Source organism: Botrytis cinerea, chromosome 5, assembly GCF_000143535.2.
Source record: "Botrytis cinerea B05.10 chromosome 5, complete sequence".
Classification (NCBI taxonomy): domain Eukaryota; kingdom Fungi; phylum Ascomycota; class Leotiomycetes; order Helotiales; family Sclerotiniaceae; genus Botrytis; species Botrytis cinerea.
Window position 1 is genome coordinate 1,092,070 of NC_037314.1, and position 24,188 is coordinate 1,116,257.

The 24,188-nt window shown below is 44.1% G+C and overlaps 9 protein-coding genes across 10 annotated transcripts; 3 read left to right on the forward strand and 6 right to left on the reverse strand.

The window, feature by feature from the left end:
- Positions 1-2,610: 2,610 nt before the first annotated feature.
- BCIN_05g02960 (hypothetical protein) lies at positions 2,611-6,118 on the reverse strand. The gene is made up of 5 exons (XM_001559933.2): positions 4,935-6,118; positions 4,656-4,869; positions 4,179-4,606; positions 3,842-4,048; positions 2,611-3,786 (listed from the first exon to the last, which is right to left on the reverse strand). Exons 1-5 carry the CDS (start codon positions 5,952-5,954, stop codon positions 3,130-3,132), a joined length of 2,526 nt encoding a protein of 841 aa, XP_001559983.2. The 5' UTR covers positions 5,955-6,118; the 3' UTR covers positions 2,611-3,129.
- Positions 6,119-7,377: 1,259 nt separating this feature from the next.
- On the forward strand, positions 7,378-8,912 carry BCIN_05g02970 (hypothetical protein). Its single transcript, XM_001559931.2, has one exon. The coding sequence runs from the start codon at positions 8,025-8,027 to the stop codon at positions 8,580-8,582; it is 558 nt and encodes a 185-aa protein (XP_001559981.1). The 5' UTR covers positions 7,378-8,024; the 3' UTR covers positions 8,583-8,912.
- A 16-nt stretch (positions 8,913-8,928) lies between these two features.
- Positions 8,929-10,217, reverse strand: BCIN_05g02980 (hypothetical protein). Of its 2 annotated transcripts, XM_024692939.1 has the most exons (2): positions 9,089-10,217; positions 8,929-9,022 (listed from the first exon to the last, which is right to left on the reverse strand). In XM_024692939.1, the coding sequence occupies exon 1, from the start codon at positions 10,181-10,183 to the stop codon at positions 9,164-9,166; it is 1,020 nt and encodes a 339-aa protein (XP_024548721.1). In that variant the 5' UTR covers positions 10,184-10,217; the 3' UTR covers positions 8,929-9,022; positions 9,089-9,163. The 2 variants fall into 2 exon arrangements, with proteins under 2 accessions (XP_024548721.1, XP_024548720.1); XM_024692938.1 differs by having other exon boundaries at positions 8,929-10,217.
- A 26-nt stretch (positions 10,218-10,243) lies between these two features.
- Positions 10,244-10,804, reverse strand: BCIN_05g02990 (hypothetical protein). Its single transcript, XM_024692940.1, has one exon. It carries the CDS (start codon positions 10,685-10,687, stop codon positions 10,331-10,333), a length of 357 nt encoding a protein of 118 aa, XP_024548722.1. The 5' UTR covers positions 10,688-10,804; the 3' UTR covers positions 10,244-10,330.
- Positions 10,805-10,839: 35 nt separating this feature from the next.
- Bcala1 lies at positions 10,840-14,704 on the reverse strand. The gene is made up of 6 exons (XM_024692941.1): positions 14,499-14,704; positions 14,195-14,340; positions 14,116-14,142; positions 14,029-14,064; positions 11,565-13,973; positions 10,840-11,513 (listed from the first exon to the last, which is right to left on the reverse strand). Exons 1-6 carry the CDS (start codon positions 14,587-14,589, stop codon positions 11,337-11,339), a joined length of 2,886 nt encoding a protein of 961 aa, XP_024548723.1. The 5' UTR covers positions 14,590-14,704; the 3' UTR covers positions 10,840-11,336.
- Positions 14,705-14,725: 21 nt separating this feature from the next.
- Positions 14,726-15,746, forward strand: BCIN_05g03010 (hypothetical protein). Its single transcript, XM_024692942.1, has 2 exons — positions 14,726-15,016; positions 15,087-15,746. The coding sequence occupies exons 1-2, from the start codon at positions 14,929-14,931 to the stop codon at positions 15,686-15,688; spliced, it is 690 nt and encodes a 229-aa protein (XP_024548724.1). The 5' UTR covers positions 14,726-14,928; the 3' UTR covers positions 15,689-15,746.
- Positions 15,747-15,749: 3 nt separating this feature from the next.
- BCIN_05g03020 (hypothetical protein) lies at positions 15,750-17,060 on the reverse strand. Its single transcript, XM_001559927.2, has 3 exons — positions 16,460-17,060; positions 16,276-16,404; positions 15,750-16,224 (listed from the first exon to the last, which is right to left on the reverse strand). The coding sequence occupies exons 1-3, from the start codon at positions 16,571-16,573 to the stop codon at positions 15,895-15,897; spliced, it is 573 nt and encodes a 190-aa protein (XP_001559977.1). The 5' UTR covers positions 16,574-17,060; the 3' UTR covers positions 15,750-15,894.
- Positions 17,061-17,211: 151 nt separating this feature from the next.
- Positions 17,212-22,764, reverse strand: Bcvps8. Its single transcript, XM_024692943.1, has 3 exons — positions 22,076-22,764; positions 21,591-22,029; positions 17,212-21,536 (listed from the first exon to the last, which is right to left on the reverse strand). Exons 1-3 carry the CDS (start codon positions 22,403-22,405, stop codon positions 17,485-17,487), a joined length of 4,821 nt encoding a protein of 1,606 aa, XP_024548725.1. The 5' UTR covers positions 22,406-22,764; the 3' UTR covers positions 17,212-17,484.
- A 17-nt stretch (positions 22,765-22,781) lies between these two features.
- BCIN_05g03040 (hypothetical protein) lies at positions 22,782-24,168 on the forward strand. The gene has a single exon (XM_001559925.2). It carries the CDS (start codon positions 22,946-22,948, stop codon positions 24,062-24,064), a length of 1,119 nt encoding a protein of 372 aa, XP_001559975.1. The 5' UTR covers positions 22,782-22,945; the 3' UTR covers positions 24,065-24,168.
- Positions 24,169-24,188: the final 20 nt, after the last annotated feature.

A 24,188-nucleotide genomic window follows, 5' to 3' on the forward strand; every position in this document is an offset into this window, starting at 1 on the left:
ATTGCAAGTTGTGATTTGTGCCTGTGAGGATTTTGAATCACAACGACTGATGACAGCGACGAAGACTTCGGCGCCATGAATATCCATCAGATTTCAACATGTTTCGTGGACTCCAACTCCTCGATAACACTCACTCATGCTTTTGCATATATACGGCACAGGACGAGGATGCATGCAATACTCGGCGTACATATCACGCCACACGGCAGGTGTTCGTAGATCCGCTAATAGGATGCAGTACACCAATCAATTTTTCTTTCTCAAAAATCGAGAAGAGCGTTACGGCCACTTCCCGAAGAACTTCCGGTCCACGCAAACAAGTCTGTGAGATCTCGAATCATTGTTGTTACCAGGGAATCATCAATGTGGTGGTTTCACAATGCTGAGTAGGATGCATCTATCCGACCAGTCAAACCTTCGCCTGAGACTCTGTGTGCATTGGATATCCCTGGCACTTGGGTATGAACAGCGAATCTTGACCTCATAATTGATCGCGCATTTTAAAGTTTTTCAATTGGATCAATGTTTTTGCCACAGCAATATTTGATATTATTGCATAAGGAACTCCTGAGATGAGATTATCAAAACAAGGACTTCACTGCCTCCTATTTGACTCGTTCAGTCAAAGCTGATACTGACTTCGGACCTAGTAGCTACTGAGTTTCCTATCCCGCGTGTTAGTTAAACTGGTTCCTGGTGAATTAGCAAAAACAAAAACTGTAATGGATTGATCCCGGCCTAACGGACGGGATCTACTGTTTGTGTCCCGGGCAAGTCATGGCCGGCGGAGCAATCATCGGGTGTGTTACAATGAATCGTCGTCTCAGCGAAGTTTTGGTCCCTGATCAGCGCTGCGAACAAAATATTTGACAAAAGGAGATGGTGAAACAAAAGTTTAGCTTGATTCCGGTACGGGGAATTGAACCCCGGTCTCCCGCGACCTATTTTGAAGCTCAGTAGCTATCAATGAGAGGCGGAAATGCTAGCCACTACACCATGCCGGATTATCTGCTAGATTTGATGAAGTGCTGGAGCTTGTTTTAGTTTATGTACTCCACGTTCGTTGATCAAAGGAAACCTGCAGAGATTTTAGCGAAGACCACGTGAACGTTAGCTCCTTAGCGGGAGGTGTGGGGCCAATTCAATGTTTACGATGCGGTTTTTTAATATTGATGTTTTATCCTCATAGAAAGAAGAGAAACATAAGTGAAATCGTATTTTAAAGGGACCACACTGCAATTGTTTTCTTTTACCTGGGGTTTTCATAACGTGATGGCTGGAATCGGAATTCATCACTACGTATCTCTCTCTCTTAGCTTCTCATTCCTCTGCTTCCTCCTAATGAAAATCCGAGAGTTCAAAAATCTGGTATCTTTTCAGGTTAAAATACCTTAATCCATTGATGTAATTCAGAACATGTTCATTATCTCATCTATTCGTTGACTATTTTGATGATTTTTTCAGGTTTACTAGGAGAATCTTGTCCGAGTTTATGCCTTTACTTGCTCCAGTGTTTGGCTAATTCCTGTTATATTGATATTAGAGGGAGCGAGTTCCTGAGCCCTCTTACCTGAGATTTATTTCCCAGAATACTGCATATTCTCCGAGATAGTTGAATTCACCTCTGATTTGACTACTCATGTTGATCCTTCAAAATTGTAGTCTAATTCTATCGATGTTTTGTTATCAATTTTCCTGGAGTTCTAGGTAATCAAGAGTATATGTATATATGTGTGTGTGTAAATGTCCTTTCGTTAACTCAGATTAGAAACATTTCTACGTCTCTGAGGGAAAGAGCTGCTAGAGAGAGAATGAGCACGTCTTATGTACTCATCCTCACACTTGGATCTATGAATGATATATTCATCTAATGGTATTAAATCGCCACGCCATCCACGCCATGCTTCTCCCATTTTTCTTTCTCAACTCAGTGCTGATGAAGTCGAACGACAGCAAAAACATAAACTTTGATCTGCTCGTTGATTGACTCACAATACGCGCAATCTAACATCTGTATGAAAGATACTACTGCGTCCAGTCCAGTCAAAACCCAGTATCCAAAAAAGGCCTACCCTCAGCGAACCCGGTTCGCAAATTCTGTTTTTTTCTTTCTCTTCCGGCTAACCGTGGATATAGCCTTGTGATATGACAAGTTGACCTGAGATAGAGGGCCAGAGCATAGAAAATGCCAGAAAACTGGTTTCACGGGCCAGATCACAAGCAGGTAGGGGGAAAAAAAAAACACTTTTTCTGTAAGTAAGACAAGGAAAGCCATGTTTACTCAGGAAAACACGTCAATTGTTTTCTAGGCTGATCTGTCTATACATATAAATAGAGAGGGTCGCTTGCCCATGTTGGACTTCTAACAAATTTCCAAACGATAGATGGGATTTTCATATTTACTTATCACAGAGATGGGCACTTTTACTGAATTCTCGCTCTCTCAGAGCTTTCTTGGCAGGTTCAATAAGAGGGGAATTTCTTATTCTGGTGAGAAACTGTAAAGTTGTCATTCCTGAGAAAGCCAAAAAACGAGGTTTAAGATTATTTTGATGTAAGGAAGTTGACGACAGCAAGGCCAAGGGAAAAAAGCGAGGAAATGATCAAGTTTACCTACGAGGAGATATTGACCAAGATTCATCTATTATAAACATTTAGAAGCAAGACTGAGTTTTCATGATTTTGATTCAAATTCACTGAAAACTATTCTCATGGAGAGGAGATTTATCCAATGCAGTAAATACTATTCCCTCGTCTCCAACCTATATCACAAAAAATCGATCCTCTAAAAATAGTTATCTAAAGATATCATCCTGATATGTGGATGTAAGATTACATGAAGACGAATTTTGGTAGATTGCCCATACTTATGAGTTTGAAATTTAACTTCTTCAAAGACCATGAAATGACTCCCCATCAGTACCGTATATCCAAAACCTATGTTACCCAATCGATCCAGTCCTATATATATGTGAATATGAATCGATTACCCAATGCATGCAGATGCACAAAACGCCATTGCCTCTGAGCCCAAACTACATGTAAATCATCGCTCTCATGTAACCATTCATTATTCAAAACTCAACCAGAAAATCATAACCTGTGACGAACAATGCAAGCAAAAAGGGGTTACCACCAATTCCCAACGCCCCCCAAGGTATTTGCATCCGGTCCTTGTTGGCCTGTTTGATTTTGGAAATCCCTAGCCAAATCATCCCAGCCAGCCCAACCAGGATCACCATCGAGGGCATTCATATCAAGATCTAATAAGGCATTGTCATCCATCAACCAAGGTATTTGATTCTGACCTTGTAATTGTTGTTGTTGTTGCTGCATTTGGAGTTGATGTTGTATCTGCTCGGGCGCTAGCATACCCATCCCCACTACCTGCGAAGGGACTTCCATGCCAAAATCATTATTGAGGTTCTGTTGCTGCTCCCTGTAGATTGAGGTTTGTTCTGCTTCCAATGTCGATGGATTGGTAGCATCGTCCATTAACCTTTGAGCTCTGCGTATGGCGGTAGGACAATCGGGAGGGGCTCCTTCCCAATGTTCTTCCTCGTCTCCTTCTTCTTCCATCGAGTGCATATTTTCTTCTCTCTTTCTCCGAGCTCTTGCCATGAGTTTTCGCATGGGTTGCCAAAACATACCGCGTTTGCTGCTGCCCACGGCATCACTCCAATCATCAAATGCGGTGTCAATAGCTAGCCAAGCTCGCTCCACGAGTGGAGAATTCTTGCGGACAGAGAGTTCGCCAAGAATAAAAGCAATGGCGTGCCATTGCACCTGTAGTCAGGTTGGTCAGCAGTGTTAAATACCACGAAACTCAATATATACATACATAAGTGCGAAATAGCCAGCCCCATTTTTTTGTGGATGCCTCCGTCTCCAACATTCTTGAATACTCGATGATTTCGATAGATGACTTGAGAAGACGGTTCTTGGTATGTGGAGATAAACATTGAGGCCTACCCGGTTGGATTAATGGGTGGTAAATTATCAACGACATCTTTGCGAATATGAGACGTGCCACTGTCCCCGCTACCCACTACCGTTTCAAAGATCAGTAAATAAGCAGTGCAATGAGAATATACAGGTATACGCGAGGTGTATGATATTGCATTTTCTTTGTAGCTCTGAATAAACAAGATAAAGCACGAATAAAAGATTTTGCTTACACAGAGAGGGCCTGCATTCTCACAGTATTTGAGATAATTTTCTTCCAGTCGACTCTCAGTCTCTTTGATCAATTCTTCCTTCTCTTCAAGCGTAAGTTTTGTTGGATTCCCCGAGGAAAAAGGACCACGACCTGGTGCATTGTATTGGAGGCGCTTTGATAGAGCACATATCTCGAACCTTACAAGAACAAATGTCATATCTGAAACTCCTTCTCGGGGTTGTGGTGGTTCCTTTGCGTCTGGATCTAGATCTTCATCGTTTATCGAAAGTGGGAATTTGGTATCAAATGTATGATCAAATATGGAAGGGTCAGATCCATGGTCCTCAGACGCCCTCACGTCCAGAACACAGATTTGCCACCAAAGCCGTCTCCTCATTTCCGTATTGTAGGGGGATAGCCCAAACTTCTCGCCGTCACGATGCAATCCTAAGCTTGTTAGATATTTAGTCTGAGAATCACCTACAGATAAACTCACCAAGCGAGTGGCCAATTCTCATAACAAGTCCAGTTAGAGACCATACAAATCGAGTATCGTCATGTCTACGAACGCAAGTCAAGAACAGGACGAATGCTTGAACAGTCATAATTTCGTTTGTGTTGAGGAAGCCTGCCCTGGCAAGAGCCTGCTCGGTACCAAATCGGTACTTTCTTAGTAAGGCATCTTTTTCAACTCCAAAGTTGGTAGCAACCTTATAAATGTCAGTCATAGCTTGCGTCGACGTAAAACATATAGAATCGGATTAGAAATACAAACCTCTTCATCTGACATAGAAGTGATAGTTGCGAAATATATAGAAAACATCAAGGCTTCTGTGCTCTTGCTTATAGTGTCTAGATTATGTTGAACCTCTTTGATAATCTTCGCTGTCGTAGGCACATGGAGAAGCTTAACCAGTGGCATCACATTCTCCAGAAATGTTGACCAATAAAAAGGTATTTGGGAAGGTAAAGGATGTAAAGCCTTCATATTGACGTCGGCAGAGCTATAACCCATCACAAAACCCTGATGATCTGGTTGAGTGGCGGAAGATGGAGGTGGAATCGGAGAATCTCCATCAGTATCCTCTTCATCCTCATCGAACATGGCCCGAAGCTCTGCTATCTCTTGCGACAATTCTGCCCAGAACGGATTTGATACATATTGACTCTTTCCGGAACCCAATACCAGGCGTCCTATTCCTTCTTCCATCGTAAACGCAGATTTCGAAGCTGCAAGTCCCATTTTGCAAAATCTCGTGGCCGTTTGTCCTTTTGTGCCCTTTTCTTCGTCCCTTCCATTCATCCCATTTGTTATAGATTTCGTAACTCCGCCAGGAGACTCGCTACTCGATTCAACATTGTTGTGCGGGGAGGAATGACCGCTTGATGGGGAAGCCTTCAGATTTTCCGCCTCCACTTGTCCGCTGAGTTCTTCCACTACCCCTTCCAATCTTCTTAGTCTTTTTAGAAGTTCCGCTTCTCGATCACTAATAGGCTTCCCCCCGGCCCTGGGACGCCTAGGTGCTCTGCCCGGTGCTGGAAATACGCATGGTGATTGCGCCTTGGTACAATTCGAGCAAGGCACCTTTTTGTCGCATTTAACCTTTCGTCTGCGGCATGTAACACATGATCGCGCATTCAGTCCAGTAGGAACTGCAGTAGGAGCCGATGTTGATGGCCTCCGAACATCATCGGGGTTGCTAGGTGGGACAGTAGGGGAAATCGATGACGCTGAGGGGTAGGTTGAATTTGGTGGGATAGCTATTGCCTGCTGGTTTTGATAGTCTGCGAACATGACGCTGCTGGTGGCGATCACTAGAGTACTTTCATCTGGTAGATCCAGGCTACAGAATTTAGTAACTGTGTTGTCCGCAGAGATTGAAAGGGCGGATAAAATTATATGGAAATATTGACAATCGAAAGTATGTTGATGTACGAAGACTGTGCGGCCGACTCTGCAGATGTCATTATCTAGGGGTGTTCGCTTTGATGCTGTCAGGCTTGACCGTTTATTTTGCAAAAATCATTACTGAACGAGTATCAGTGGAATCTGGGCATCTTCTTGACTCCAATTCATTCCCTTGGCCCAATGACAGATTGAATTATTTGCTACTATTACGATTGCTATCTATCGCGAGTGCCAACCCACAGCATTAGGTCTCTAGACGCCATACTTATTATTGTACATCATCTTGTCCGAAGTAGTTTGGAGATGTGTGTGTAGTCTGACAAAACATTGCTGACCAACATTGAAGGTTTATCTACGGGTAATTTTTGACTTTGAGCCATTAGGGACAAGTGTCAGAACCCCTTACTCGAACTTAATAATGCATGATTTATAACATCTATTGGATGAGAATGTATGCATGCCGTTCTCTTAGGAAGGATAGACGACAATTCATACTGAGAGGTCTCGAATCATAAGTGAAGATGACAAAGAGTTCACGGGCTGGCAGGCCGTGTCGGACGATACTCCAGCAATAACGGATATGCCATACATTCATCTACTTCTATATTCCGTAGTTTATAGGTGTCTGGCCGCCATGGAAGGGAAGGAATTTCGAGCACGATTCCATACGCTGTCTGCGGCATATCATTGCATGATGGAGTTCTATGGCTTGAGAAGATGACCTATGTAGATCTCCCATTTTGGACAGTTGATATATTTAAATGCACCCCACATCTGCATGAAAATAGGACAGATGGCCGAGTGGTTATGGCGTGTGACTCAAGCTCAACGGCTTAGTTGATTCAATCAATTAGCATTCTCATGGGCTTAGCCCGCGGGGGTTCGAATCCCCCTCTGTTCACCAGTCTTTTTGCTGCCCTTTTGTTTGTTGAATGAGAGATGGCCAGAGGTGCATGGGCGCGGGGCTGGTAAGTCGATCTCTTTTTTATAAACATGCGCGAGGGTTTAAACAAATGGAACACGACCAGCGAAAGAGAATAAAACGACACAAGGGCGTTACTAGTTGCTCACTTTAAACTCGTGCTAGTGATATCTATTGAAGGTAGCGGAATCTTGTCTATTCTGGCTGAAATTACAAGTACCGAGAGGGAAAAGGGGCATCTCAGCCGTACTCTTTTAATAGCACGTGCTGTCTGCATATAGTAAGATGTACTCTGATCTGATACTCATTACTTTTGTTTTACTTGAAAAAGTATCGACATTTTATGAAATGCATAGTTAGATGAAACTCAATTCTCGTGTCTTTTCCGGGAAAGCCGGTCAGCAGAGTTTCTTGACATAGGAAAGAGGGAAGAGGAAAGTTGTTTATTCTTAACCTCGTATTCTCTGCTGCCATACCTAATTCAAAGGAGTAACTTTCAATGACAATACCCAATTCTAGCCCTTCTAGAATTCAACAGTCCATATATTCCAACTCATTCACTTCCCCTCGATCTTCCATGCGATCTCTATAAATCTTCTCAATCTCCCCACATGGTCCATTTACGCGTGTTAATTGTGGAGACAGCGTGGAGACAGGAATCAAAGCCGAGCTTACACAGCCCTATACATTATGCTCACCCCAGCACCCCAGACAATGATATCCCTGTGAATGATGCCCTGATTTTCGAAATCCCAATCATATCGAAACACCAAATTCGATCAGCAATAAACAAGAAGATCAATGCCATGTCTAGATCCCCGTTTCTTCTCAATCTTGTCGCACCACTTGCTCATAGTTTCCATCCCATCTCATGCACATCGTCAAACGGTTCTAATATAAGAGCAAAACAAGAAATCACATCATATATCTAATACCAACTACTGCTCCTCGAAACTCGAAACAATTTTTTGGATCTTTCTTTTCCTACATTACCTAATCTCTCCAAAAGCACTCTTTCAAACATCATAAAAATCATGAATTTCCCTCGAAAGCACAACCCCTACCTCGATCCTACCAATAAACAACACCGCGATTATACCCGTCTAGACGTATCTCACTCTCCAGACAACGTCCCAGACACCCCTTTCAACTCACCCACCGCAATGTCTCTCTCAAACTCTGAATCCTCGAGTCCAAACTTCAATCCCTTTTCTCTCAACCAACTCATCATGAATGGAAATGAAACATCCTCCTCGTCATCGCTACACCAATCACGAAACTTCACACCCACATCCGCACCATCAGATTGGCGTCCCGAATCTCGGGATCGTGCTGACTCAACGGGTTCGGAAAGATCGGACATCATAAGCAATGGTAGAAAATGCCACTGTGGAAGTGGAGGAATGCAACAAAGACAGGGCGGTGAAGAGTCCGGTCCTGGGTTTGGAAGTTATAGCGACAGTCGTTGTGAGCAGTGCATTATAGGAGACGAGGATGTGGAGAGGGGAAGATGTAGGACGAGGACGAATTCGAGTAGCTCAAGGGACAAGACGAGTTGTTCCAGGGAAAAGAAGAGGAGGATGGAACTTTGATGTATGTATGGTTAGAGGGATACCAAGAGGACAGTCTTGGAAAGGATCTACCAACCAATAGTTTATTTGGGTTTCATGTATGTTTCTAGCGTTTCTTGACATCCAATATACGTTTGGATCTTCGCACGCGAACTCAACACCGAGATCGAATCTTCGAAAATAAGGTTGAGAAGGAATCTTACGGATTAGATCAAAAATGCACTCCCCATTCGAAGAGCTATTTACCTTCCTCTGTCGTCCTTTGAGTGTCGATGAAGTAGACTTCATCATGTATTTCAAAAAATTCAAATTGAGAACTCACTCTGCACAACTCGTACGTCTAATCATTTAGGCGTTGTATTGTGACTGTGCTTTGAAAATTATATCTGCCGGGTGTTTATGGCACTTCATGGCAATCACATCACATACACACTGATGGAGAATCCACCTCCATTTCGGTACTTGACATAAATCAGCGAGAGATTCATTTAACGATTGACTCCAGGTATTTCTATGAATCTACCAACCTTGAGACTATACTACCACACTCCAGATTCAAAGCCAACGACACTGACGTACGATTGTCTTTCTCGATGACTTCTCTAAGAAGCATCTTCTACAAACTCGCCTGCCAAAATATGTGTCAGGTTCGTGTGTGAATTGACTGTGTACCTTGTTCCATCTGCGGAATATAACGTTGGAAATATCGCCACCCCTGTGTTGATATCCACCACCAAGATACCGTCCATGGTCGTATTTGCATTTTGATATGCATTGTATCTCATAAAAACCATGTCATTTGCCTTGCACGACAAGTCTTCCATCACCACTTGCAATAGTTGATCGTCTGGATCGTTGGAAGCGTGTCCTACAATTTCCAAACGTTCCCCGTGATTTGCCACACCAAAAGATTGTGAGATGTTATGTATATAAATCGGAATTTTTAGAGGAGCATAGACTTGATTCTGTTCCTTTGTTTCCACCGGGCAATAAAAATAGCTTTTGTGAATCCTATTACTGTTCCTGCCTCCACCCCTGGACATAAATACTACTTTCTTTCCGGCAGAGCAGATGCGGCTCACTAGAGCATGGAGCTCAAAGCGATCCGCAATTTTAGACATTCTTTTGTTATATATTGACATCAGATCTTCGCAAACACTGCAAACCCGATATAAGTCGCAGCCAAGGTGTTGCAGAAGCCGGGTGAGTCGATTCTCAAGAAGATACCCAAATGATCTCGAGGCCATCGAAGGGTCTTGATTTTGCATAGAAACTAACATCGAATATGCATGGTCAATGTCAGACTTTGAAAGTGCGGGCCACAGTTGGCTGATGGCAACATATACGTCATTAAGAGCTGTATGAGTGAGTCCCGCGACAACTTGTTCCAGGTCTCTGTCCCAACGAATTAAAAAGTAGTTGCGTGAAAGAAGACGATCTCGAAAAGTAGATACCATATTTCTGTTTGTGTCATTTTCTATAGTTTCGGTGCTGCCTAAGTGCGATTCGGACAACCGACGTGTCTCTTGACCCGTCGTATCATTCTGCGGGGACACCTGGGCTCTAAATGCGTTTGCCACAATGACTTGTTCAGATTCTTCGACTTGGGACAAGGCCGACATCTCAGAATTTTGCCTTGAACCCGAGGAGAAATCCGTGGGCAGTTGTGAATGGCTTCGCAGTGAGAATTGAGATTGAGCACTGAAGGGATCCATGAAATTAAGACCAATGGGATCTTCTAATAGAGGCAATAGCTGCCATTGGGGTATTTATTGGAGTTGAGAAGACTGGATCGGAGGCGATGAATATGATTGGGGCCTTGACGGTGGTTGTGTCATTAGGTATTGAGACGGTAATGGTAATTGTTGTTGGATAAATGCTTGCGGCTGATGTCGCATTTCACTTGTAAGACAATTGCGTTGACCAGGACTTTCCTGCCCTTCTTCAAGAGGTTGCTGTTGAGGAAATTCTAGAAATCGAGGTTGTGAGGGTTGTTGTGATTGGGGATCCGAGTAGCTATCTTGAGAAGGTGGATTATTTGGCGGTATGTAGCCTGGTGGAAAGTATGTGTAATTGTTTTGAGTATTGTCATACTCGTCGTAAGAGATACCATTATGATCGTCCATTATCGCGAGCTGCAAATACTGCAAAGCGATAAGCAAACAAGTAGTTAAGTGTACATGGATTAATGAGCAGTGAAAATGTCTCGAACAACCAGAAGTGTTCATATTGACTGGACTAGCTGTGAAAGATTTGGGGGGGGGGGGGGGGGGGTAGCTGTTTCAAAGGAAATTCTCTGAATTCAAAAATGGAAGGCGTATCTGGACACCTGCTTGGTAGTTGCCCCTCCTCTTCTTGATTATGAGGCTGAGAGTTAAATGGCTGCCCTATCCATATCGTTGATCATACCCGGGAAATTCTCGATATGAACATCGAAAAAAAGAAACCAAACGCTCTTGTGAATCAGAACGCAACGAAGCTGAACGATAAAGCACACGAGAACCAACTTATAGCTCCTCCTTGTGAAAGAGAAATCACGGAAATCACATAGCCTAAGCAGTGTAACGAAGAACTGGTGGATTAGAGTCAAACTCATTGGCTCACCCATACTTCGTCATTGGTCAACTAATCGAGATCGATGCTCAAAATACAATATTTACTTGAGACGAGCCACTGCAAGTAGTACTTTGCTCCTAAAAACCAGACTGACGTCTAAATGTTAAAAAAAAAGTAGCTTCTGCTCTAAGATAATCCTGTTGGGCCGGGGTATAATTCTCAAAGCTTCAACTTCTCGGCAAACCATTTCTCGGCAACAGCCACTGCATCCTCAATTTTATCAGGGTTAGTACCTTGACCAGTGCGAGTTGGCTCCTTGCCACCGGATCGACCTCCTACAACCTCAGAGACTGCTGCGGCCCATTGCTCCGCACTCACGCCCTTAGAAGCAGCATCCTATGCAGTGTTAGTGACTTTCTGGAGATAGAAAAGACGTTTTACACTTACTGTACCGACATATACTCCGTGCACAACAGCACCTTCACTAGCACTTCCCCCAAAAAGATAAACCGTCTTATCCTTTGCCTTGGACTTGAAATGGTTCATGACATCAGCAATAGCCTTGGAATTTGCAGAGATTGGCAATTGTGCGATATACGCGGTGCTGTCTTTGTTCTTTGAATCAGCAAAATAAGCAGTAACAGTATCCAAAGCAGTCTTGGATTCGGCCTTTTGCTTCTTCTTTTGCTCATCAAGAACATCCTTTTGAACCTTAGTGAATTTCTTCTTTAGGTCCTCCTTAGCAAGTACGGAAATAGTGAGGTGGTTCAAGTCATTCTGTGTTGATTTGACCTCTTGTTCCTTCTCGACGCCGTGAGGCATAGCATCCAAAGCTGCGATACGTTTGCCAAATTCCATGGCAATTCTTTGTACCTCATGCGCGGCATCACCAGTATAAGCAATGATTCTTCGGATTCCTTTAGCAATACCGCTCTCCTCGACAATAACGAGGTCCTTGATAATGCCGGTTTGGTCGACATGAGTTCCACCGCAGAATTCAACACTGACCTTTCGCCATTCTGGATTCTTAGGTTCGGCAAGCAGAACGTCAACTTCGACACCAACAGAGACCACTCGGACGGGGTTTGGGTATGTTTCGCCGAAGACAGCACGTACACCTTCAATGCCCTTTGCGATATCAAGATCAACGTCTTTCGAGTAAATTTTGCAATTTTGCTTAATGTAAGAATTTGCAGAATCTTCAACCTTCTTGAGTTCAGGTAGTGTGACTTGAGCTTTATGCGAGAAATCAAATCGTAATTTCTCTTGGTCAACAAGTGATCCCTTTTGGTTGATATCTTCACCTAAGTGCTCCCTCAATGCATGATTGAGGATGTGGGTACCGGTATGGTTATTGCGGATAGGTTGTCTCCTTAATTCGTCGTATTCGCAAATAACTTCATCACCAGCCTTGAAGTCTCCATAGTCCATGTAACCATTGTGAACAATGTATCCACCATATGCTTGAGTATCAAGGACTTTAAATTCCGCAACACCATCAATTATGATTTTTCCGGTATCGAAAACTTGCCCACCTTGTTCAGCGTAGAAGTTTGTCTTATCTAACAGAATACCAAATGGCTTATCATTAGGCAAATCCGCGGTGCTCTTAAGGAAGTTCTTGCCATCATAAATGAGTTGGATCTTGCCAGTTGAATCGCCCTTTGAAAACTTAGCATCATCATTGGGTCGAGGAATACCCATGTTGTCGAGCTCGGCAATTTGATGAACGTCCAATTTGGCGAAAGTGTGGGCAGCTTCCTTAACGGATTTACTGGCCTCCCTTGCCTTCTCCTTTGCAATTTCGATTTCTCCTTCATCTGTCTCAAGACCACGTTCTTCCGCCATGATCTTGGTCAAATCTTCTGGAAAACCAAAGGTGTCGTATAATCTCCATACATCTGCACCAGAAAGCTTCTTGGTGTTCGTCTTGATGGCTTGAGCGGCATATTTCTCGAACATCTTCTCACCACGATCTAATGTTCTAGCGAAAGCCTCTTCCTCTTCATCTAAGATTTCCTTCACATCTTGTTGCTTTTTCACAATTTCGGGAAATTGCTCGCCCATTTGTTCAACAAGAGCTGGCAAAATCTTGGAGAAAAAGCTGCCAATTTCAGCATTAAAGTATTTTCGAGCATAACGAGATCCTCTTCTCAAGACCCGACGAACAACATAACCACGTCCCTCGTTGTTGGGAACACCTCCATCTGAAATAGCGAAAGTAAGTAAGCGAATATGGTCAGCAACAACACGATAAGCAGTATCAATCCCATCAGTATCATCCTTTCCATATTTGTCGGTATAAGGTCTGGCATTTGTAACCTCTTGAATCTTGGCGAATAATGGCGAGAACACATCTGTGTCGTAATTCGATGATTTGTCTTGCAACACCGAAACTAAACGTTCGTAACCCATACCAGTATCAATATGCTTAGCTGGCAGAGTCTTCAAAGATCTATCCTTCTGGCGATCGAATTGGATAAATACGATGTTCCAGATCTCCAATACGTTGGGGTCATCTTGATTAACAAGGTGAGCAGCATTGCGCCCTCCCCCGATTCTGTCGTAATGGATTTCACTACAAGGTCCACATGGTCCTGTCTCTCCCATTTCCCAGAAATTATCTTTCATGTTTCCTGTCAAGATGTGATCCTCCTTGACTCCAGCCTTCAACCATAAGTTTTTGGCCTCAGTATCTGCTGGTACATTATTCTCTGCATCTCCTTCGAAATATGTGACGTATAAGCGATCTGAATCTAACCCGTAGACCTTTGTGAGCAACTCCCATGCCATTCCAATAGCATCTGCCTTGAAGTAATCGCCAAACGACCAATTTCCCAACATCTCGAAGAAGGTCTATGACTCACATGTTAGAGCTGCTCAAATGTAGCATATCAAAGTGTCAACTTACATGATGATAACTGTCTTTTCCAACATCATCGAGATCCTATAAACCATCAGATCATATACTTTCCAGCCCGGAGTCATATAGCCCTACGTTATGTTTTCCTCCAGCACGAATACACTACAACCCGTTAGCGCAACCCTACGATAACGGCAGCAACACAATCATCTACCTTCTGTGTATCCACCGCTCTCTTCAACTGTGCCATATCATCGGTCTTGCCCACCGTGCCGAGGAAAATCGGCTTGAACTGGTTCATACCAGCATTCGTAAAGAGGAGAGTGGGATCATTGTGAGGGACCACAGAAGACGATGGTACTGCATTTTGTTAGAAAAATGGCTTGAATAGACGTTTCGAACAATCGCAGACGAGCGCCATGGCTGCAGAAGAAGTACAGGCCCGTTCAGGGAAAAAATCGTGGTTGGAATTCCCCAGAGAACCCCCCTTCACCAAAAAGAATTACCCCGCCACTTACCAACAGAATGAGCATTCTTCTCAAAAAAGCTCAAGAATTGTTTCCTGACCACCGGGGCCGTCCATTTAGTGGTATCTTGAGAGCTCGCCATAATTCTCGACGTCCCGGAAAATTTGCGATACAAGGTTGTGTTGTAAGAACTTATCGAGGTGGTGCGCGAGTTGAACAAAGAAAGTCGCGTCGTCTCCGGCTCGTAGAATATTCTCGAGCAGTGACTCAGTGGACCTGGAACTCTTGCGACGTTCAGATTCGATCTTCCACGCAACGCATTCATTCGCTCAATTCTATAAGAATATAAATTCCCTTAGAAAAGAAAGATTTTCAATTGACAATTATTCTTCTGTTCATACAGACTGAGATTTATTTTATCGTGCACACGTTAAGTAACAGAAAAGAAGCTTTGTGATTAGGGGAGGGATGGGCCGTTAAGATGGATCAAGCGACAGGTATTAGGAAGAGAAAGGCAGAAACACAAGACAATGAACGACTCTCCAAACGGCTGAGCTTGCTTAATCTTGGTAAATACCCTACATTATTTATACTATCTCTATTCAAATGCATGAGGTTCACAAGCTAACAATATTCTAGAGCGCAATGGCCAGAAACTCTACGTTCCAGTTGAGCAACCCACCTTAAGCTCAGATCTACCGACCACCAGCTCTACATTTACTGCCAGCAATCATAAACCCGTAAAACCAAAAAGGACACAACAGCAAGATGCAGATGATGTGATGCAACTGGACGACTCCAAACACAAAGTCTATATCTACAATCTTGACGACGAGCTATCAGACAGTGACGCCTCCGATGATGGACGGCTAATATTTCTCCCCGACATATCCAAACATCTGCGAGAGACACGAATTCCACCTCAAATTCTCGCCAACAAAGATGGACAGTTAGCCGGTATGAACAATCAACTCATCTTATACGATACAGCTGTTCCGAGAAATCACAGTGTGCCCGAGGAACAAGATTTGGTGCGGAAGGCATTCCTGGAGGCGAGGGAGAAGGCTAGAGCTAAGTGGGACGAAAAGGCAAGGCTGGAGGAGAGAGGGGCAGATGGAACGGTGGGTGAAGTTGTACAAGATCGTGCCTATACAAATAGTATTATTGGAGAGGATGCTGACATAGAAGACATGAGTGTGGAGGCTATACAAGATGATTCTGATGCTATGGACCTCGGATAGTGTCCAATGCTTCACTTAGTGGTGTGTAAGACTATGTAATGAGTAATAATATGTTTGAATTTCAGCGTCTTCTATTGTTCTATTCCGGATAGTACATTTATTCACAATAATTTCTCATGAAAGCTGATCCCTCTTCAATTCTAATCCCTTCACCGGCCGTATTAAGCATACCAAAACACTAACATTCATTAAACATCCCTTTGCGACTAACCTCGAAATGGATTATTGCTCGCGCCAGTATTGTTTGTTTGGAGATTTGGAGGAGGGCCAGAAGGCGCCTCATAATCGGGAGCAGACTCTCCACCATCATCGGCTGGACGTCTTGTTGGTTCTGATCTCCATTGTGACGGATCAACTTTAGTCGCTCCAGCAGGTGGTTGATATGTGGGTGGCAATGGTGCATTCGGATCGTACATTGGCGGTGGCATAGGATGCATGCCATATTGTCCCCCTGCCGGTGGAAATTGGTTGTAGTATACGTTGGGAGTCTGGTAGGCTGGGTCATATTGTGCTCGTTGTCGTCTGTTTAACATCCACTACTCATTGTTAGCATTGCCCTTTCGTACAGTCTGATGAAGGCTCCATACCCTATGATATGCCAATGGTTTCAAGCCCTTTCTTAATCTTCTCTTCGCATGCCAATATCCACCAATAATCCATATCATGAAAATGAAGAACAGTCCCCAGAAGACTGACCATCTGATTATTTGTCCCTTCTATTGAACATCATTAGTATATAGCACAACTTTCTTTTTCAACCAAGAAACAAACCTTAGTGAGCCAAAAAGGAACATCATCACTCTCAAAACAATTGCCAAATCTATCACACTCAAGTGTAGTCTCGTTGGCCGCCCGCTCCATAATTATTGACCAGTCGCCGTCCATTTTTCGATTAATATCCCAATTATCTCGTCCTTGAAATCACAATGTATGATATGGTATCGCTCTATAATATCTCCCGTCTGTCCGCTATCGTTTGGTTGTATGAATTAATTTAAGAAAGGATCAAAACCAAGACTCAGGACTTCCTGCTCTAGAGAAGTACTCCAGAAGTACCCAAATCCAACGAGGCGGTGCTTGGGTCTCTTTTACACGGTAATTTCAACACCCGGCTTTCGAGTTTCATGCGGTGTTACAGAGACGTATCCAACACCAAGACTTCGTTTGAGTCCTAGGGTGTTTATTTGATGAATATTGATTGTGACTCGCGAGTAGCTTTGAAATCACAACTTCAGAGCAAGTAGGAAATGTGAGACAAGAAGAGTAGGATACGTCGAAAGCACGATGTCCGAACCAGAACCTTATACTAACATCAGCACATATATTTGGTGGCTTGGAATACGACCAAGATCCTCCGGTTTATGGTCTCACCTGCTAATTTCCATACAAAAATACCTCAGTGATCATCCTTTCTATCAATATCAACCAAGGACATGATTCGTTTCTTCCCGCTTAGTCATCTAAATTAGCTTCAGGTACCAGTGTACTAGTAGTTGCAGCGTGGCTAGAAATAAAGGTGTGGCTGGTCCGGAAAATTTTGACGTTTCCGTACCGCGGTGGAGAATACGAAGCAAAGTGCTTGAATATTTTTAAGTTGAGTGAAGTCAAAGAGCCTCGCATCAATAACGGTTTGCTTCATGAATACTTGTGGCTCTACGGACTTATGATACGGCGTCTGTATGGAAGGACTTTATTGTGATGAAATTGTGGATTTCACGGGCAAAGCCAAGATTTGGGAAGGATTTGCGAATCATTTAAGATATTACACAACAAATACCATTAATATATTCCTATTACTACCCATCTATAGGACACCCGAATTCCCTTCCATCATGAATTCCATGCCTTGACGCATTATCATCAGTTTGTATTGCCTCCAAACAAGCCCGGTGATAAATATGTCTACAAGCGAACACCACTAGTGGTCCTAACTCCTGCTGACCCTTGTCATCATTATAATCATTGCCACCCTGTTGACCATTCAATCCATCTCCAGGCCCTTTTGCTGATTCTTCATCTATGTTCTTTCCTTTGCCTTTGCCATTCCTATTTCCACTACTATCCTCATCAAACTTTGGTAAACCGTCACTTCTAGCTGGAGCTATCCCCTTTCCTCGTTCAGGAGCGCCTCCGCTCAAAAGCATTCGCCTGTTCTGTCGCTCCTGTTCTTCCAACTCTTGCCGTTCTTCCCACTGAGAAAACACACCACCCGAAACACCAGGCCCCCATACCCTTCGACCACAGCCCTCACAAGTGGAGCCTCGTGGCCTCCATCCTCTTTGACGAAGATTGGTAACCGATTGCACATTGACGAAGAGATCTTTGTCGAGTAATCGATTCGCTAAGCTCAGAATACTCTCCTCATAAGCATACGCTGAAAATACTGAAGCAAGCACGGCGCGCAGATCACTAAGGTTTGGAGATGAAATTGATGCCTTCGTCAAGAATGCTCGTAAAATACGCAAGAAAGATAAGTTTTCGCCGAAGGATGTTGGCGTTGATGTTGAGGTTAGAAGAGCTGTGAAAGTTCGCTGGACAAGAGTACGGAGTTGAGTGGTGAGCTTCTCACAATCCGCTTGATCTGCTGTGAATGCTTTTGCATCCTCCAGGCCTGGAGACAGTGTGCGGGTAATTTGTACTGCAATATCTATAAGATCTAACCAAAGCACCTCTTCGGGAAGAAGTTCAGATTTTACAGAAGACTTTCGTTTATTAGGAGTTCCATTTACATGGTTTGATTGCGTCGACGTTTGGCGTTGACATAACCAAATTCCCACACTAATATATTTCTGAAGCGCAGTGAGTGCATTTTCCACAGCCTCGCTTGCATTCATGGATCCGTTAGCGCCAGCCGATCCGGATAGAATACCTGTCAGAGTAGCCTCTAATATCCTTAGATGTTCTATTAGTCGATCCATACCAGCTCTAATTTGACCTTCGCGAGCCATCAAAACCACAGCAGCATCGACAACGCCACTCTCTTCCATGTAAGGTAAGACTTTCTCAAGTCGGAGATCAGATGATTGCACCAATTCAACGTAATCCACCACATGTTGAGCGTCATATTTGCACATAAGCTGAACATATTGCTCGGTAAATTCGCTAGGGAATGAACGTTTGGGGCCCTCTTCTTGTCCAGTTGCTGTTTCCATAATACTATGCAGATAGATGTACTGTACCTCTGAAAGCTCGGGAAGGGAGGCCAACATCTTTTCGTGGAGAGTAGGAGCATAGTTCTGGATCGTCAAGGCAGCCTTTTTAGCATTGAGCCCGACCAGATCACTTGCATGCTTCTCAATAACTTTATGTACCTCTCGAACCTGTCGCTTGGTTAATCCAGAACGAGGTCTCAGGCAGTCAGCTATACAATCAAATATCTTTTCTCGGTCCTCAGGATCATCAAAGTATGCCTGAACGAGTTGGCTATATTGTTTGTCTGACTTGTATATGCTCTTTAGAACTCGATAAAAACCTGCCTTTTGAAATAAAGGCATTAAGGAGGCTAGATCAGTTGGATGGTATACTGAGAGTAGGTATTCTGCACTGAGTTGAGCATCATCTGCAAGGTCCTCACCAGGATAATTACATAAACCTGTCAAGACTTTATGCAGAGATGTCCCAGAGAGCAATAAATACTGAGGAAACTTCGGTAAATTCCGAGCGATGAACATATCCAAATAGATAGTATCTTCCGATGCAAATTCGTTGGCGTTCATCACCTCTAGGAGTATTGTGACGATATATTGTCTGTTGACGGAAAGCCCAAATACATGCTCCTCCGACATATCACGATTTGAGCCACCATTGACAGCACGATCTGGCGTATCATTCAGAAAAGAGTCCTCAAATGCCTCGTTCAAAGCACTGAGAAAGCTTGGTGCATCAAATTTGAGAACCATTCTCAAGTAAGGGAAAGAAGGCTCGATTCCCTCATTTGGTTTTGTTAAAAATGGTTTAGTATTCCCTCTTGGCCAAGAAATTGTTTTTCCTGAGAAGAGAAACCAGTAGAGCTCAGCTTTAGCGTTCATAGCTTCTTGATCCTCAAGTTGACCGCCCGTAGGGTAAATTCGACCTGTAAACGTATATGACATGTATGGAAACATCTTCAATGCATTAACACCAAAGATGGGATCTTCCATCACTTTCCCATCGTGGAACGATTCGCCATTTTGAACTAAGGGCACCAATAATGTGAGAAGATCAATGAGAGGAGTTATGTAATCGTGCAATGCTTGGTTCCAAACGTATATAAGGGCATCGTAAAGATTGTGTTGCTTGCAAAGGGTAGTGACCTCGTCGATATCTAATGTTGCGGTCTCCATTTGGCAAATCATCTCTTCTAGGCGACTTTCAAAGCCTTTGCTAACGAAGTAGGAAACCATAGATTTAACCACAGTAGGTGGTACTGTGGTAATGCGTTGTTCCAATATGTACTGTTCTAGAACCTCGAGAAAAATACCCTCCGAGCCTCCATCCTCGTACCATTCAAAAGCCTCACCGAAGAGGAAATCAATATCGTTGATGCTGAGAGATGCTTCGAAGCAAGCTTCAGCCAATTGCTTCAAATGGTCATCTGTAGCAGCCGGGTATCTTTGTCGCTGACCGAAAGCAAATTTGAGAGAAGCAGTCATGATCTCGACCAATTTGTCTTGTACCATAGAATGTCGTAATGTAGTATCCTCCGGTAGCCCAATAGTCAACTTATCTGCATCGCCAGTATAATAAGATGTCGCCAATTGAATGGCACCAATGTAATCACCATCTTCCATCAATGAGATAAGTCGGTCCGCCCAGTTTGACAGTGTTCCTATTGATACATCATTGAAGCCAAGGAGAAACATTCGACTCTTGTAAGCTTTAAAGCTCATGTAAAATGCATCTGCAACAACACCATGCATAGATGGATCCTCTTCGTCCAATTGCTCCACTAAGGTATGCAGTTGTTCAGAAAACAAATCCTGGTGGAAGATATGTTTGTGCACTAAGTCAAATGCTTCAGTCATTCGCATACTTACGTCTTCCAAAATTATCAGGCGTTGTGTAATCGTTAATACTGTGAGAACGGACCGACTAAGCCACTGCACGGCAACAATAGCTTCTTCCGCCCTCCAGCGACTACGAGGTTTGAAGGATAGAGTTGGTGGTTTATCTTTGTTGTCAGATGGTGTTTCTTCCACATCCAGCACAGTCAAAATATTGGACCAACAATATACCAGCTTGACTTTAGAACTCTGGCTACCATCCTCAGGATCTGGAACCTTCAGTTTTACTGCAGGAAACCATGCGAGGCAACCGCTCATAGCGCTGTGGGCAGCAACCTCTTTTGGTCGAGCTGCTTTGTGCTGAGTTTGAGCGATTGGAGTTGTGGATACAATTACGAGGAGATAAGGAGTCAACATAGCAGTCAAACCTAGGGTATCAGTTCCTTTTTCTACATTTCCAAGCGGGAGAGGCGAGAACGCCAAGACCGTGCTTGGTTTCCGAGGCTTCCCAGAAGTGCCGATATCGTTAGGATATCGACCGAGTATCCTGGTGGTCCGGACTGTCCGTCCAACAGCACCCATACCTCTTGTTGCCAGATGAGAAAAGGCCATTCCGCGATCATCTGCTGACACAAGTGCGGTATGTCTAGTGCCCAAGAATCCCAGATGTCGAATCGCAATGTTAGGAGCATGCCCATCGGCACTGCGGTTCGCTAATTGGAAGGGTTCGAGTGATGGAATATGAAGAAATGGGCGGGCTGGTCTTGCAGTTTCCCACGTGAAAATGCTACCATTGGCATGACCACCAGCAACCACAAGGTGATCAGCAGATATGGCAATAGAAGTTACGGCGCCGGATTCAACAGCTAGGGTGGTCAGTCATAGAGCTAGAACACAAATATTGAATCTTGAATGCTTACCCTTAGTACCCGGTCCAATTATAGATTTGAGATTTTGATGGTAGTCAAAAATTAAGATTACTCCTTTCGATGTGCCTAGCACTATAGATGCAGATACTGCTATACATGTTGTTGTGCCAAAATTACGCTTGCCAACTTCAGAAAATGCTTGCCCGCTAAGTTTCTTCAATTTTGTCCACCGCACAACCTCCCAAGGTGGAGACGGCGTATCTGTATCTCCTGCATCTTGTAGCATCTGGCTATTAATTGAAACCTGCCGCGAATGTGGTCTCATGAAACCAGGCGAACTGGAGCGAGGAACATTTAAGGATGATATGGAAAGACGCGAAGAGAACCGGCGGTCGAATGGTCGAAATGATGGAGTAGGACTATCGAGGCCCGGCCTTGATGCGACTGATGGTAATATACCACTTCCAGCAGGAGAAGACAAAATTGAACCCTATCAAATATTAGCCATCTTCTGTTGCGTTCATGACTTATCCTACCTGGACAGAGGGAGAATCGTCTGGAATAGATAGGACTGAGTCTATGGGACTACTGATCCTCCGAGGAGGTGCTCCCACAGATCCATCCTCGGATGCGTTCTCAATATCTTGAGGCTGCTTGTACTTTGTACCATTCCCCAACTTCTGCGGCGTCAAGATGCCCTCATCTCTCTCTTCTTGTAGCAGCTCAGCTATTCGACCTCCAACCAAATGCTCCACATCATCTGCGTCGACGTCCTGTGGTGTATCCGCGAATCCATTTTCGAGGACATCCTGCCCATCAACCGTATCTTCCTCCGCACCACTACTGTTTTCCGAAGGAGGGGTCATCAAGACTACCTGCTCTGGCGCATCATTCCACAGCTTAAGTTGTTTGCGCCGCAGTCCGTGGACTCTCGCAGACCTAGCTTCTCAGACCAACATTTAGTGAAAAACTATTCTAGAAGCGTCGTGATTTGATCCTTTGCGAAATGTTATCGTAATTGTGTTGAATGAACTGGCAAGCTCTAAGGTGGTGTTTGAGACTACCTATGTAATGGCTTCAAGCTTGTGATAGGACAAGTCGCTTACAACCGGCGACAATTATATTACTGCACTCGCGACGGTTAATCTCTAATACAAAGCAAAGTCAAGCATTCACAGGACAAGCCGAACCAACTGCAAGTGATGAATTAAGTCCTGATTGATTCGTGAAGATAATCGCTCAGGCACGCAAGCTTCTCAGACTGTGTGGCACGGCTCGGAAATAATTATCCAATTGGATCGTGGTTACATAAATATTGAAGTTAACCATCCTCACATCATCTTTCCACAACATACACTTTTAATCATACTCGACATTTCATAATTCAAGAAATACTGAATGCCATCATGCCTTCCGTAGGCCCCGAGCTACCTCCCCATCTTCAAAAGCGAAAGCGCTCGATTGACGATTCTGAGCTACCTAATTCACCACCGCGCAAAATACAAGCTGCAGCTCCACCACGAGTTCTTGGTCCCTCTCTGCCACCTTCAACAAATCCAGATGAAGTCAATCTGGAAAGCAGCGACGACGATGACTTCGGCCCACCAATTCAAACATCCAACTTTAAGAAATCTCAATCTCCACCACGAAGAGTCATAGGACCTTCCGCACCACCGAAACCCACCTCACGCATTGCAGGTCCTTCTCTACCTTCCAAAAACCCAGATGAACTCGAAATCGCAAGTTCAGATGATGACGACTCTTATGGACCTTCAATTCCTAATCAACGAAAGCCTTCCCCACCACCAAAACGTGTTTTAGGGCCCGCCCCTCCACCCGCTTCCCTCTCAGAACGACCTTCATATCCAGCAAATTCAGATTCTGACAGCGACTCAGACTATGGTCCTTCCCTCCCTCCTACAGCAGGTAGCGCTGCGGCCATCGCTCTCGAATCTCAGCAGGCGCGTGAAGCACAGGCCGCGGCCGCTAAATCAAACGAGCCCGCAAAACCCCAACGTCCAGAATGGATGCTTGCCCCTCCCACTTCCTCCGACTGGACCACCAAGATTGATCCTACCAAACTGAAAGCGCGCAAATTTGCGGGAGGCAAGGGTTCCAAAGCACCGGCTGAGAAGACCGGTGTATCTGCTATCTGGACCGAAACTCCCGAAGAAAAGCGTCAACGGCTCGAAGATGCGGTCTTGGGACGTCAAGAATCAACTGCTTCTACTAGCAATGGATCTGCGCGTACAAAAGCTGAGAGTAGGGCGGCTGAAGAGACAGATAGGAGAGTTAGGGAGTACAACGCTAAGAATAGAGGGAAATCTCTATACGAAGCACATGCGGAAGGGAGCGTGGTAGGAGGAAAGGGAAAGAAGGAGGAAGAGGATGACCCAAGTAAGAGAGGTTTTGATAGAGAAAAGGATATGGCATTGGGAGGACGATTGGGACATGCAAAGAAGAAAGAATTGTTGAATAAGGCGGCAGATTTTGGCAGTCGATTTCAGAAGGGTAGTTATCTGTGATACGGCGTGGTTGAACCAGGAAGTTCATTGAAGCCGGAGCGGTGATGTAGGATTCACGAGATTGCAGTGCATGATAGAGATTGCTCGCATAATTTCTACGCACACAAAGATAGATACCCAAATT

Excerpts from the sequence above, each read along its gene's own strand:
- BCIN_05g03020 (XM_001559927.2), bottom strand. The coding sequence starts at position 16,573 with ATGGACGGCGACTGGTCAATAATTATGGAGCGGGCGGCCAACGAGACT. Across the intron at positions 16,405-16,459 it reads TTCCTTTTTGGCTCACTAAG|AAGGGACAAATAATCAGATG; the intron begins GTTTGTTTCTTG and ends GATGTTCAATAG. Across the intron at positions 16,225-16,275 it reads AACCATTGGCATATCATAGG|TGGATGTTAAACAGACGACA; the intron begins GTATGGAGCCTT and ends AACAATGAGTAG.
- Bcvps8 (XM_024692943.1), bottom strand. The coding sequence starts at position 22,405 with ATGACCCCTCCTTCGGAAAACAGTAGTGGTGCGGAGGAAGATACGGTT. Across the intron at positions 22,030-22,075 it reads ACGATTCTCCCTCTGTCCAG|GGTTCAATTTTGTCTTCTCC; the intron begins GTAGGATAAGTC and ends AATATTTGATAG. Across the intron at positions 21,537-21,590 it reads AATTGGACCGGGTACTAAGG|CTGTTGAATCCGGCGCCGTA; the intron begins GTAAGCATTCAA and ends TGACCACCCTAG.
- BCIN_05g03040 (XM_001559925.2), top strand. The coding sequence starts at position 22,946 with ATGCCTTCCGTAGGCCCCGAGCTACCTCCCCATCTTCAAAAGCGAAAG.
- Bcala1 (XM_024692941.1), bottom strand. The coding sequence starts at position 14,589 with ATGGCGAGCTCTCAAGATACCACTAAATGGACGGCCCCGGTGGTCAGG. Across the intron at positions 14,065-14,115 it reads GTGCTGGAGGAAAACATAAC|GATCTCGATGATGTTGGAAA; the intron begins GTAGGGCTATAT and ends GATGGTTTATAG. Across the intron at positions 11,514-11,564 it reads ACGGAGTATATGTCGGTACA|GATGCTGCTTCTAAGGGCGT; the intron begins GTAAGTGTAAAA and ends AACACTGCATAG.
- BCIN_05g02970 (XM_001559931.2), top strand. The coding sequence starts at position 8,025 with ATGAATTTCCCTCGAAAGCACAACCCCTACCTCGATCCTACCAATAAA.
- BCIN_05g03010 (XM_024692942.1), top strand. The coding sequence starts at position 14,929 with ATGGATCAAGCGACAGGTATTAGGAAGAGAAAGGCAGAAACACAAGAC. Across the intron at positions 15,017-15,086 it reads GCTGAGCTTGCTTAATCTTG|AGCGCAATGGCCAGAAACTC; the intron begins GTAAATACCCTA and ends ACAATATTCTAG.
- BCIN_05g02990 (XM_024692940.1), bottom strand. The coding sequence starts at position 10,687 with ATGGACGATCATAATGGTATCTCTTACGACGAGTATGACAATACTCAA.
- BCIN_05g02980 (XM_024692939.1), bottom strand. The coding sequence starts at position 10,183 with ATGTCGGCCTTGTCCCAAGTCGAAGAATCTGAACAAGTCATTGTGGCA.
- BCIN_05g02960 (XM_001559933.2), bottom strand. The coding sequence starts at position 5,954 with ATGTTCGCAGACTATCAAAACCAGCAGGCAATAGCTATCCCACCAAAT. Across the intron at positions 4,607-4,655 it reads GAGAATTGGCCACTCGCTTG|GATTGCATCGTGACGGCGAG; the intron begins GTGAGTTTATCT and ends TAACAAGCTTAG. Across the intron at positions 4,049-4,178 it reads AGAATGCAGGCCCTCTCTGT|TGGGTAGCGGGGACAGTGGC; the intron begins GTAAGCAAAATC and ends TTGAAACGGTAG.